Here is a 14,254-nt window from a genome sequence, read left to right on the forward strand (position 1 = left end):
CAGTGGCTGAGTCAGACCGTCCGAAAACGGCCTTCATCACACCCGACGGTGTATTTGAATTCACCGTGATGCCATTTGGCCTGTGTAACGCGCCTGCCACATTTGAAAAAATGATGGACATCTTGCGCGGCCTCAAATGGCAGATATGCCTGTGTTATCTGGACGACATCGTTATCTTTTCACCGGACTTTCCTTCTCACTTACTTCGACTTGAACGCGTCCTCAAATGCGTCGCCGATGCTGGCCTCCAGCTTAATTGAAGAAGTGTCGCTTCGCTGCCCGGCAGCTGGTCATCCTCGGCCATGTTGTGCAGAAAGAAGGTGTACTCCCTGATCCGGCGAAACTACAAGCTGTTTACCAGTTTCCACGACCAAAGACCTTGAAAGACCTGCGCAGCTTCATTGGGTTAGCGTCCTACTTCCGCCGTTTCATCCGCAATTTCGCCACCGTAATAGCACCTTTAACGCAGATTTTTGCTGGTGACCACCACCTTTCGACCTGGTCACCGGATTGCGATGCCGCATTCACGAAGCTGCGTCGTCTCTTGACGTCTCCTCCAATCCTGCGCCATTTCGACCCAAGCGCTCCAACAGAAATACAGTGGTGTAGATGCCAGTGGTGTCGGCCTTGGTGCCGTTCTCGCTCAGAGAAAGGCTGGCTTCGATGAGTACGTCGTCGCCTTCGCCAATGGTGCACTCAATAAACCTGAATCGAACTATTCTGTAACTGAAAAAGAGTGCCTGGCTATAATTTGGGCCATAAACAAATTCCGCCCGTATCTCTATGGCCGCCCATTTGACGTGATTACTGATCACCATTCGCTGTGCTGGCTGTCGTCCTTAAAAGAACCATCCGGTCGTCTTGCTCGATGGGCGCTTCGACTGCAGGAGTACGACATTCGAGTGCTGTACCGTTCTGGCCGAAAACACTAGGATGCGGATGCCTTGTCTCGTTCGCCACTAACAGACGAGGTTCCCTCCCCGAAGGCCCCATTGTCCGAGTCTTCCCTTGCTGCCACGGATATCCTTCTGGAGCAGAAGAAAGACCCTTGTATTTTGTCAATGCTCAGTTTCTTGTCCACCCCATCGACAACCACTACCAATCGCACCTTACGTCGCCAATCACATAACTTCTCCATTCGTGACGGGCTCTTGTACCGTCGTAACTACCTCCCGGACGGCCGCAAATGGTTGCTTGTCATCCCTCGGCATCTACGTTCGGATATTTGTGCAGCGTTCCACGACGATACCCAGTGCGCACATGGAGGTGTACTAAAGACTTACGCACGTGTACGCCTTCGTTACTACTGGCGAGGGATGTATCGATTCATCCGTCATTATGTCCGCTCCTGTCTCGTTTGCCAACGCCGCAAAGATCCCCTTCGTCGCTCAACCGCTCCATTGCAGCCTTTGCCTTGCCCAGCACGTCCTTTTGATCGAGTAGGTATCGACATTTATGGACTTCTGCCTACCACATCAGACGGCAACCGCTGGGTAATCGTGGCCATCGACCATCTTACGCGCTATGCGGAAACTTCACCTTTGTCCAGCGCTTCCGCACGTGACGTCGCCTGGTTTCTCCTGCGCAACATCATCCTACGCCACGGAGCTCCCAGGGAATTACTCAGTGACAGAGGCCGCGTCTTCCTCTCCGACGTCATCGAGGCTCTTCTCAAAGAATGCCGCACCATTCATCGCACCACTACTGCATACCATCCGCAGACTAATGGCATGACCGAGCGATTTAATCGAACTCTTGGTGACATGCTGGCCATGTACGTTGCATCGGACCAAACCAAATGGGACCATGTTCTACCATTTCTGACCTACGCTTATAATACCGCCACGCAGACTACCACGAAATTTTCGCGCTTCTTTCTCCTGTACGGACGCGAACCTTTTTCCACAATGGACACTATCCTCCCGTACCGCCCTGACAACACAGAAACCACTACCTTGTCTGAAGCTGCAGCACACGCAGAAGAATGTGGCAAGCTATCACGTATATGTATGTCCGAAGACCAGCAACGCCAGAAGCACCATCCAGAAACTTACCATGCTCCTGCATCCTATGCTCCTGGCTCGTTAGTGTGGCTTTGGGTTCCAGCCCCTACCCCTGGACTGTCACCGAAACTCGTGTCGATGTACCAGTGCCCATACCGCGTGATCAGCCAAACGTCTCCAGTCAATTATATCGTCGAACCCCTCGAGCTATCTATGGATCATCGCCGTCGAGGACGTGACATTGTGCATGTCCAGCGTCTCAAGCCGTACTATGATCCGCCTGTGTTGTGCTACCCCTAGGTCGCCGGGACGGCTTCCTTTTCCGTGGGGGCGATAACTGTACTGTGAAATAAGGAGCAGTGGGGATGTGGCTATGGGAGCGAGGACGACGACGGGAGATAAACCTTGTCTCGGTGCTCGTTCGGCTTTGCTACCTCTCGCTGCTTTATCGTTCTAGTGGCGAACGCCGACTTCCCCAAGAGTTTCGGGACTATATATATATATATATATATAATGAACCAAGCTGTAATTCTGCGTTTCCCTTTCACATTGGAAGGTTACAAATACAGGACAATTTAAAACAAAACGTGGGTAACGAGTTAATTTTGCACGTGAATCAAGGCACTTGGGCCACATTATCCCTGCAAATTTTGTAGTACTCGGCGCTCGTGAAAGAACAATATTCTTCAACGCGCGACTGATCGAATATTGTTAACATTTTGATTACAATTGCGTAAACTTTGTGGCTGGTCAAATACTGCGATTCTGCCCCTTAATCCACGTGAGCGCTTCGTGTTGTATTGGTTAGTCCGAGAGGCTTGAGAAACAGAAGCGGTGTGTTCAGATGAGCGTGTACGAGAGCAGCCGCTCCGATATGTGCGCCTTTCTAGAGTAGATCTGTCTGATTATATAAGCACCTACTGCGTCTTATAAATCTCACCGTACACTTTACTGAAATTAGTCTCAGAAAATAATTTTCTGCTATGGCTGCGAGCGCCCACCAATCAAACGTATTTAGTAAATCTGCTGAAACTGCCGGGCTAAAAATATATAAATGGATCTCGTAAAATAAAAAAAAAAATAAAGAAAGAAAACATGAATTTTGTGATCACAATGTGACACAATTTCGTGCAGCATGTTGTTTGGCCCACCGCATTGTGAGGCACAAGCACGATGTGAACACCGCTGATGTGAAGACAATCGTCGCTTCATCGTGGTCACAGAGACCACGCACCGTACAGCTAACTTGGGCCATTTGTAGTTTTAATGCGAAAGCAATAATGCATCAGAAAATCCGCCGGCGTCGACGTGAGTGAAAGATGGTACTAAATATGGCCGACGGTGCAAAGAGTAAAAAAAAAAAACACGTAAACAAATGCTCGGTTTGACGTCAAATTTCTCAGGGAGGTTCCTGTAAACAAAGTAATTATAATGGCTTTTAGAAGAAAATTTGGTAAATTTCGATCTGGGCGGGAATCTAACCCGGGCCTCCGGAGTGCGAGACGAGCACACTTCCCCGACGCCACGGCAACTCTTCTTTTCTTTATTGTCGGAACTTTCACTTAGCTAACGCAAATTACATAATTTTTTTCCAAAGAAAGCCATACAGAATTATACATATAAACATACTTTCTAACTTGCATGCGTACATGTTGTGCGGTCAGCCAAATTTTGGCTGGCACTGTCATATCATGTTTAACATTCTTTTAAAGTTGCGAGGGGCTAAATCCTCGTCAGCCAATCCGGGGGGCATTCTTGACCTTTAATTACGGCAATGAATTTGGAAACACCCTCCCGGAAAAGTAGTCGTGCAGGCCGTCGGTCAGGCTCACAAAGCAAAAAAAAAAAAGTCTGCCCTTTGAACCCGCCATGAACAGTCGAGTCCATTAGCATAATTAGGTCCAAAGGCGGTCTGTCCTCATTTTGTGTACAGTTAAAAATTTAATACCTAATAAATTTAAGGGCAATTCTTCCTGTAGTGTTCTTTGAAGAACGTCCCAAAAATAAACCCCTTCCCAACAATGCACAAAAAAAATGTGGTCGATTGTTTTCAATTGTTTACATATACGGCAGCTTTCTCCCCAAGGTAAATATTGTAAAAAGGCCCCGTACCGGCAAAGTCCCGGCATGTAACTTGAAGAAAAAAGATTTAGTACGTGGCTGTACCTGCATTTTCTTAACACGCTTTAAAACGTCATGTCCCTGTCCTCCACTGTTTATGGCTCTGTCAAGTGTATTCCTGTATAATTTCTTCCTTGACACCGATAAAAATGACACCATCTTCCCGTAGGGGAACCCTGAGTAGTATGCGAAGGAGCCATGGGGTCGACTCAAGGTTGATTTATCAGCTGTATAAACATGGACATGCAGCAGCACCAGCAACACGCAAAACTGCTGTCGACGCCGTCGGCGTTTTGCCCGCGTTCGCACCGAACGCGCGCGGCGTTGGTGACTGTTGCCGGTGCCTCTGGGGTGCCTACCGTCGCGCCTCTAACCTAAGCTGCTTCGCATTATCGTGCGCGGAGCCGCAGGTGTTGCCATTCGTTGCGCAATCCGGAGAGGAGAGGAGCGTGGGAGAGGAGAGGAGAAATGCCGAGAGGAGAGGAGATGAGACAAGGAGAGGAGAGGAGGGCGAGAAGGGAGGAGAGGAGTTGAGACAAAGAGAGGAGGGGGAGGAGGATGCGCATGCGCAGTAGGGCTGTGGACGCCGCACGGCGGATGGAGGGACGGAGGGAGTGACATAGCCCCGACCATAAGCTGCTTCGCATCTAAAAGGTAATCATTAGCAAAACGGATGGACAGAAAACGGACACTGTCAACTACGTCCCTTAGGTGCCCTCGAAGAGCACCAGTCGTACTTAAATCACTTACCACATTAGCCGGCAGATGCTTGCTCATTCGCAACTGGCACGCTGTACGCAGGAAGGGGCCACGCACGTCTCTAAATAAAGTAAAGAAGTAAACCTGTTCACGTCAACTCCATGGTTCTGGCTGACTAAAGGTGTGCCTAGTGCGTACACGTAATCTCGCAGCCATCTGGCGGACTAAAGATGTGGCCTACGGCGCAGCCAATAGGGAGGAGGTGGTGCCACGCCATGAGTGTACAAAACGAGCGAGTTCACGACGTTCCAGGGTCTACAAAGGCTATAATTCCCACACGTACGTAAGCCTTAAGCCATAGTCTGAAGTGTCTCTGCCGAATTTTTTAAATAATAATGTACGACCTAGCAAGCCATTTCTGAAGAAACTTTCCAAACTTCGAAGTCGCTAAAGTGTCGCCAATCGCCCTGTCATGTCGCTCAAGAAAAACGGGGGTCACCTATAGGAGAATTTGTCGCTAAACAGACAAGAAAGTCGCTGAAATGGCAACACTGGGCGTGACATCGCCCACTCAGGTAAATATGTGTTAGAGGTGCCATACTTTGAAATTCGCCCGTTGCCTTTCATTCCGCGAGGATAGTACGTATTTCAGGCGAGCATTGCCACAAACAAGGCTTCCGTCTAGAACTTTCCTATAAATACAACCCCTCTGCTATAGACGGCAATGGAAGCAAGCCATATTAGAACAGCTAAATTAGGACAGCGCGCATTGTTTTCCGCAGGGCCAGCAGGGAGTCACCGAGGTGCTTGAGTGCATCCGCCGGGAGCTCGACAACTGCCTCGCGCTAATAGGTGAGAGTTTTAAAGTGTGTCTCTTTAACAGCAGCAAAAGTTCAACATCTGACTACTCACCGCCGACTACGAAAACGGGCTAGAGAGAGAGAGAGAGAGATTGATAGCGGTTGTGAAAATAGCGCCTCTTCCTCTTCACAAGCACAATCTCTCTCTAGCCCGTTTTCGTGGTCGGTGGTTAGTCGTCGGAGGTTGAACTTTTGCTGCTGTTACAAAGGCGCGTGCGCTCGTGAAGGTGAGCTAAAACAAACTTTATTGACCCGTAGGCACGTACGGCAGTGGTATATGTCAATACAGGTGCATACATTAACTATAATGTAACGTATACTGCGTCACACTCGGGTAAGCTACAGGCGCGTCAGTTTCCGAACGCCAACCATTTAACTCTGAGACGCACGTGCTGTCCAACTGTACTACCGCTACATATGTGCTGATTAACGGCTCTTTTCTTTACAGAATTACGAAATGAAGCAACAAACGCTACATAAATATTCTTCCTGCAACAAATGCAAGCCGTCAAGCGCACTATTCCTTTAATAAAGCGATTGGCGTCCAGCTATTCGCTTACATTGAGAATCATCTGCGCAAGTTTTTTTTTCTAATTGCTATTGTCCCTGAAGTAAAAAAAAACAAAAAAAAGAAAGGGAGAAAAAAAAAAGGAACGGATCCTTAGACTGCGGTGTTCCGCAAACTTGGACGAATGGCTTGATGTTCATTATTACCGCAGAACCAAGGGCAGATCGACAGCTGGGGATGTATTCTCTGGCGATCACTTTAGGCAATAGTATCGCCTTCACCTGACGTAGTGCTCAACCAGCCAATCAGCGCGCGCCTGATGGCCAAGGCGATATATAGTAGTGCCGAAAGTGATCGTCCCAGAATACGTCCCCTGATGCATCAAGTTTCTGAGTGGTGCACCTTGGTGTGCCGAGCTGTTGATGGACAGGATGGTCTTCGTCGCTAATAAACGAACTTTAGTTTGAGGCCAGCTCCTTTCCGGTTTTCCTCTAGTCTCTGATTTTGCCCCAACCATTCCTTCGGCACCAAAAGGCACTCACTGGCGCACCTCCCAAACCTACTCTGTCCTCACCGACCACTATCTGCACTACATACACGAAAACGAATGACGGCCCTGTGCAAGTGCTCTGGTGGTTATCTTACAATTCCTGAAACGTTTGGCACTGCCTCCAGGTGGAACCAATTCTTACCCCACCCCTCGCATCTACTCCTATTTCCAAACGTCCCTAGTCCTTGGTAGACTGGCTCACTTCACTGCCACCATTACTAAAGCTTCACCAGGAAGCGCTGGCGAGGCATACATATGCGTTCTTGTACGCTTAACGTCAGACCAGACTCTCTGAGATAACAGTTTTTTTTCTCTATATCTATGTTTGTCTCACTTGTGATGGTCAGACAACCATGTACTAGTACAAACTCGCCGAAGTTTTTGTTCTTGCTGGAACAAAAGTATAGGTCCCTGCGAACAATCTGTATGATAATGAACAGCTTGAAATAACATTCCCGCTCCCTTTTTATATCGTCAAGCAATGGACGAGGCGTACATGTTGCCTTTAGACTAAATAAATGCAGCAGTGCATTAGTCAGCGCTGGTGTTTTCTTCCTATTTGCCTTCGTCTTGCTGCGTTGTCTTGCCCTTTAGAAGCCCTTCGATTAACAGAGGAATTTCCAATGCAGGTTGTTCGGACGTGGAAAAGCTGCACCCTGGCTTTCTTAGGCGCAATGCCGCTTGCATCCACGAGTGCAGCGGCTCTACATGACACGATGCTGCTACAAGTTTCTCTTCATGAAAAATAGAAATATTGTGAAGCATTTATGTGCGCTTTGAATGTCGCAAATTCACCTTTGTGTACACAGAAGCTACACGCCTTGAAGGACAACTGCTACAAAATTTTCGACCCCGTAAATTGCCTAAATTCGCATAGCACAGATATAGAACAGCTTCCGTGCAATATTTTGCTTTTGAAATACAAGTAGATGCGTCACGGAAAGCTAGCAAAAATAGCCGTTTTTGATACTGAAGCTGCCAAAAAAACACAGGCATTACAACTCACCAGAAGTGACGCATGACATAGAACGCCCGGCTTCTCAGCATGATCTCGGAGGCCTCCGAGATTATCCGGCTGCCCGCGGCACGCTGATGACTCTCGGAGGTGACGTGCAGGGATTTACGTCATGTGCGCTCACCACTTGGTGCACGCGTCGTCAGCTTATTGGCTATGCAAAAGCTTGTAATAAAAATTCAGCAGATTTACCGAGTTGGAATCTATATACAGCGAAGCTTTGAATGATTTCATAAAGAGTCAAAAACACATGAACGCGCACGCACGCACGCACGCACGCCCAAACAAACAAAGAAACAAAGAAAGAAACAAACAAACCAAGAAACAAAGCGGAGTTTCTGACTACTAAGAAGTACGACGGATGCCTTGAACGCATCATGGTTTCAGTGGCAGCATGCGCATAAGTACGTAACGCAATTAGAGTCCATTAAATCCGCAAGAAGCGTTCACTTCCTCATTACCGTGCAAATGCAGGTGCGCGAAGGCGAGCTTTCTGGTTCCTTCTTTTTCTTTCTCCCGCACGGCTGGCGCCGCAGCTGCCGCGGATGCATGTAGGCGAGCGCCATCTGGTAGGGGTGCAGTGAACCGTGCGGCGCGCGTACACCGCTGTGATGTTAATTGGTCTATTCGGCAACAGAACAGCCAAACTGCAGCGCCCACGGTTACGAAACCCTGCGAGGTGCGCAAAAAAGCTTTGTTTTTAAAAATTTGACAAATACCAGCCCTGCAGTCTTGTCAAGATTGCTTCAGTTGCTGTATATCACTCATTTATAATAAATTTAGGAAAAATGAAATGGCGTTGGAGTTGGTCTTTTAGTTTTCATGGTTATGTTATACGTATTTTTGAGCGGGGTGCCCACAACACGCAATGTATTGCAATACAGTGTGTGCTGAAATAGAATACAAATTGAATGAAAAACAAAGCGTCCATAATTTATCTCAGCTACTATTTCTAGGAGAAGAGGAAAAGGGGACGAAAATGTACAATGAAATGCTGATGATTAGGCCAGGAGAAAAGTGCATATGTACGCAATAGTATGGTATGGTAAAGCTTTATTGAGATAGGGATGGCTCATCGGCCTATTAAGGGTAATGGAGTTGGGGAATCGGAATATGAGGACATCCGCTGTCTGCACGCGTCAGGACGTCATGACCGGTGACACCTACAGGGAAGTGATGCAGCTCGCCAACAAGGAACAGTTAGAAGTTGTACAGGGCCAGCCCCCGAGGAATGCTTGCCCGCATGGTTACACCTTGCGGAGAATTCCCGGTTTCGCAGCAAAGGCGAACAGCGCTCGCAGGACACTGTCGGCCTCCGACGAGGGACGGATCCACTCCTCGAAGCTGGCCACCTGCCCCCGGTGCTTTCGACGGAGGGCGGCATACTTTGGGCACTCCCACAGCAAGTGCCCGATGGTTGGCGCAGCTGCCATTTTACACGCTGGGCAACTTGTCTTCATATGTGGCAATGTGAAGCATGCAATAAAGACGTTGGGCAGTGCATGGTTCTATAAAGCCCTTTCACTACCACATTTTTCACCACATTTCACCACCAGAACGAATATCACTTCGCACCGGTTGTTCATTAAGTGTCGCTCGCCACAAAGTGCCCACTGTCACTTTTTCGTCTTCTTTGTTCCCTCACGGAGTTGTAGACTGGAATGGCCTTCCCTACCACATCGCTGCCATCACCAGTTCATCTGCATTCACGGAAGAAGTGTCAATGATTCTGTCATCTTGACTAATATTGTTTTGACTATTGCTGTAATCCCACCCCTTATGTAATACCCCTGTGTAGGGTCTTTAAGAAATAAAGAAACACGAAAAAAAGAAAGATAATGGTGCAATGGCGCAGCAAGATAACAAGAGAAGGCATCAGCTGCGACTATGGTAGTAATTGAAACATGGACGTAGTACAGGTGCAGCACTGAATTGCCACCAGTTTGCATAAACCGGAAAGTTCCTGTCAAAACACGGATACGCGGTCCAGACAGGAAGGGCTGGCCTGTTTGCTTGGTTGGGCTCAAGTGAAATTATAGCATGTTGGTAGAATACGACAGTCAGAGATGCGGGGCCCGCAGATAACGTGAGTATAAAATGCTGTTGGTGTCATTGAAATCACCACCTCTTACTGAACAGATAAAGAGCCACGTCCAGGCGCACTTTATTGCAAAACTGAGCGCATACATGTTCGTTGTTGTGCTCATGTGAGGTCGCTATCTGCGTAAGGTGGATCACCAAAAGAAAGCTATTAACGCAGCTTCCTTAAGCGTTATTAGTGATAATGCACATAACATTCTTGCCCTGTTTAAGCCGTTTTGAGCCTGCCTATCTGTCTGACTGTCTTTCTGTCTAGACTCTTACGACCACCCAGTGGCCACAGTTGCCATCAGCTTGTACCACTGGGGGTGTAAATTGATTTGGTCGTTAGGCCGTCGTGCTCGTTCCATCGTCGCCATTCCAGCTGCATGGTCTTCATGACGTCGTCGTACGCCTTCTACACCGACCCAGTGGCCAATGTTGTCTAATTGTCTGGTCCACTAGGTATGTGCTCGTGGTCGTGATGCCGTCGGTGGTTTAGTTGTCGTTATTAAAACTTCATCATACGACTCTCGTCATGGCTTCGTCGTCCTACCGTCATCATCACGTGGTCGTTTTGGCATCGTCGTCACTACAGTAGCGCCAGGCCGCTGTTGTCATACCGCCTTCGACCGTTCCATCTACGTCCGTCATCCTCCGTCAGTTTACCGTAATGATGCTGTCGTCATTCAATCGTAATTATGACGCCGTTTTCACGGCGTCGTCGTCAGACATTCGCTATCATGAATCTGTTGTGACACCGTAGCCATCATGCTCTCGTGGTCGCGCCATCGTCTTCACTTCAGCTCGTCATCTCATTCTCGTCATGAATTCGTCGTCAAGCCATTGCCGTCATACACTCGTCGTCAGTCCATTTTTCTCACACCATTCTCATGCCATCGTTGTGAAGCATACTTCGTCGTACCGCCGTCGGACTAGGAATGAACAACTTTATTTGATACGCGGAAGCCCGCGAGGTGGAGGAATGCTTGCGAAAGGGATAATTGTCATCCACCCGGCTACGGCACGAAGCTGCAGCTGGGCTTCTTTCGTAGCTTTGTGGTTCAGTCCTTCCTCCGCGTTGAGAATTTACGGAGAACTGATTTCTGTCGCTGGGATTCGATTTGTCGATTGATTCGCCCTCACCCTGGGCTCTGCTATCCTCCTGGTTAGCTCAGATGGAAGAGTGACGGCCCCGGAAAGGCGTTAATCTCAAGTTGGATCCCCCGGACCAGGATTATTTTTTTTCTGCAGCTGCGAAGCACTCTCTCCGAGAATGGCGATGCGGACAAAGCATCGCCACAAATAAACGTTTTCTTCTTCTGTGAAAAATCCTTATGGGTTTCCTTGTAGCTTTCTGTTGCAGTCGGATGGATGACAATTGCTTCCTTTCATAGCTCCAGGGATGTCTTTGAGGCTGTCTGCAGTCTCCTTCAAGCTACAAAACATCTTCCATATTGATTGCTTTTTCTTTTTCCCTGTGACTATTTCGTTTTTCTTCAAAATTGTTTGAAGCTGAGCGAAGTTTTTGTTTCCGTTTAATCTATTCTCACTGTGTGCACGCACTTCCTGATTACTCAGTTATGAATGAGCCTTTCTTTTCCAAATATTATTTTAAAGTAGCGTCGTTTAAGTTCTGTGATAACTTTGATATTGCCATAATTCCTCTCCGTTTCAGAAAATAAGTTTCCTTTCTCCCTTTCCCCCAATACTATTGGCACATCCCCCAATGTGGGTATGTACCATGGTTGAAGCTCATCATCATTTATGGCTGCCACTTCAGACGGCGCACCGTTGACGCTGCAAGGCCTGCGGCTTCCGACGCACGAGACGCGAGCCCTTTCCGCTCTGCGCCGCCGGATGTGCAACAGCCTCGGTGCGCAGAACCAACGGCTCGAACTGGTGCGTATGTTGCTTTCCGCGGATGATTGCACACGCGAGGGAGAAAAAAAGGAGGGCGAGGAGGACGGCGCCACCTTTTTTTCAACGACGACGACGACGCTCGAACTGCAATCATGTGGTTTATATGAATGCACGCTTGGGAGGCGTGGCTGAATGGCCAAGTGGTTACGATTCTCGCTTTGGGATCGGGGGTGCGCAGGTTCGAATCTCGCCTCGGCAGGTAACTTCTTTTCTTTGTATCGCCATTTTCTTTTTTTCCTCTCTGTTTGGCAGCGCGGTCGGTTGTGCCCCGGTGTCGTGGCGGAAGCCGCGGTGTCGGGTGCCGACGCGAAGTGGCGGTCGCTGGGGTGTTGCGGAGTGCTGCGTAGCAACACCCTAAATAAAAAAATACTGCTCCAATCAGGGAGACTGCTCCCTCCTTGATAGTGAGATTATATTTGGATCGTCAAAACAGTGATGCGTTTATTTAGGAATACTACCATCGATCCCTTAACAGCAGCCAGAGTTGTGCCTAGACCACCAGCCCAGCGTGTTCTCCGTTCCAACGCCGGCGGCGTTGCAACGGAGGGGTTCCGCCGGTGCCATCCTCGCTCTCCTTTCTCTCTCTCTCGCGTGTGCAATCATCCGCGGAAAGCAAAATACGCCACCCTAGTTGCTGGCGCCATAGACGCCATGTCGTGCCCCATGCGGCTGCAGTGCGCCCAATCACCACTGACCGCAACTACCAATACGGGAGCGCCTCAAGGTGAGCGTCTATAGCTCGTATACGAAGTCCAAATCATAGTATACGAAGCCTGCAGTAGCGGTGCTCACACCTGTGTCGGTAACCTGTTTTTTTTTTTGCCAGTTCTGTACCGTGGCGAGAAGGAAAAGAAAAGTCAGGCACAACCTTATCTCGCAATCAATGTCGACGTCAATGCTATTAGCATTGAAGCAATGTAGTGACAGACCGCATTGTCAGATTGCTCGCTTCCGGATAGCTCAACACCCCTCGCTCGATGCACGCTCTGGTCCCGTTTTGTTCCATTCAGTTCTTTCTCCACACTAGGCTGCATCTGATGCTCAGTGTTTACCTTTTCTGTAGCTGAATTCCACGCTTATTTCCTCTTGCCACTTCTGCTTGTCTGTCCCGTCAGATACCGAGTGGCCAATCTGGGGGATCGGCCATGAATGTCCACATACCTAGTGTCACACGCCCCGTTAGACATACCCAAAGGCCTAAGTTGACGTAATATAGGTTGGGTGCATACGGACATAGACGGAAAGGTGCGTGAAATTCCCAAATAATTTTATTCGTATTAAAGCATCAACATAAGGCAACGGTTAAATTTAACTCTCCGCTTACGCAATGTAGCTCCATGCCGCTTTACGCTGCAGGGGATCCTTACATTCGAACACTTTAAAACTAGATTGGAGCAGTTTAAAACTAAATCTACCACCATGTTTGACCAGCTGTTCTACCACTCAACCACTTTAAAACTAAATGCAATAACATGTTTGGTCGTTTGTTCGACGTGCCCCACGTGTTCCGCCAACACTGGTGCAGACAGAGTTTTTACTTTCTTGTAATGACTGCAGCCAATAAGTAACTTGTGAATTTGCTTTTTGAGTCGGTGATTTGATTTATTTCATAAAAAAGGCCAGGACTGACTGCATAATAATTCAATAGCTAATTACTTTGTGATGTCCTGATTTACTAGCAAAATACGCAAATGATCATGCTATCACGTTGAAATAATTCGGACGGAGTGTGCATTGCATTGAAATAAAATTATGTAAAGTTGACGCATTATCAACAGCCCACCATATTTCAAGACTGAAAGGGATAAAAGGATTTTCCTCTTGTAGTGCAAAAACACACGGACGTAGTAGAAGAACGGGAACACGCACAAAGCGCCTATGCGTGTCTCCGTTCTTCTTCTACGTCCGTGTGTTCTTGCGCTACAAGACGAAAATCTGCAAACATGTTACACCAACAAGCCCAAATGTCTACACGTATAAAAATAGTCTGGCTACAGCATGTACTGTGGGGTGCAGCAATTGAAAGGAATATGTGAACGTAGGTACAAGAAGCAATACGGGGATGGGTATTTTGCCAGCAGCCAGAAAAGGAACTAGGCGAAAATCTTGTCGGTACTTCGTCCCACGTACATTGCCGAGCCCAACACTACCTACTAGGGGTCTTGCTTTGATTTCTATATTTTACAGCGTAAGCTGTCATGGGCTCATTCCGATAGCCGTTTCGGTTTGCGAAGGTGTCCGCCGCCGCCGCTGCCTTATGCCGCTGGTGACCGTAACCGCTATCGCCAGAAATGCGAAAAATGTACCATGTCCCTGCCGGGATCGAAGCCAGGCACGCTGCGCGGGAGTCAGATACTTCACCACTGAGCCACGCAAGCGCTTGCTAAAAGCCAGCGGAAAAAATGCCCCACAAACGCTCCCTCGGCTGGCGCGCAGGCTTAGACGACGAGATGCGATTCAGACGAGGCGCGCAATTAACGCGGCGATCGCGAGCCT

The 14,254-nt window shown here is 48.4% G+C and overlaps 1 protein-coding gene across 1 annotated transcript in view; it reads left to right on the plus strand.

Moving 5' to 3' along the window:
* The window catches only part of LOC119450909 (2-Hydroxyacid oxidase 1), a 48,714-nt gene extending 40,088 nt beyond the window's left edge, over window positions 1-8,626 (plus strand). The window contains exons 8-9 of the mRNA XM_037714381.2: window positions 5,606-5,675; window positions 7,371-8,626. Of these exons, the coding sequence (XP_037570309.1) occupies window positions 5,606-5,675; window positions 7,371-7,453 (153 nt within the window). The 3' untranslated portion in view covers window positions 7,454-8,626. The remainder of the gene's footprint in view (window positions 1-5,605; window positions 5,676-7,370) is intronic.
* The last annotated feature ends 5,628 nt before the right edge of the window (window positions 8,627-14,254 follow it).

This window comes from Dermacentor silvarum, chromosome 4, assembly GCF_013339745.2.
Source record: "Dermacentor silvarum isolate Dsil-2018 chromosome 4, BIME_Dsil_1.4, whole genome shotgun sequence".
Lineage (NCBI taxonomy): Eukaryota > Metazoa > Arthropoda > Arachnida > Ixodida > Ixodidae > Dermacentor > Dermacentor silvarum.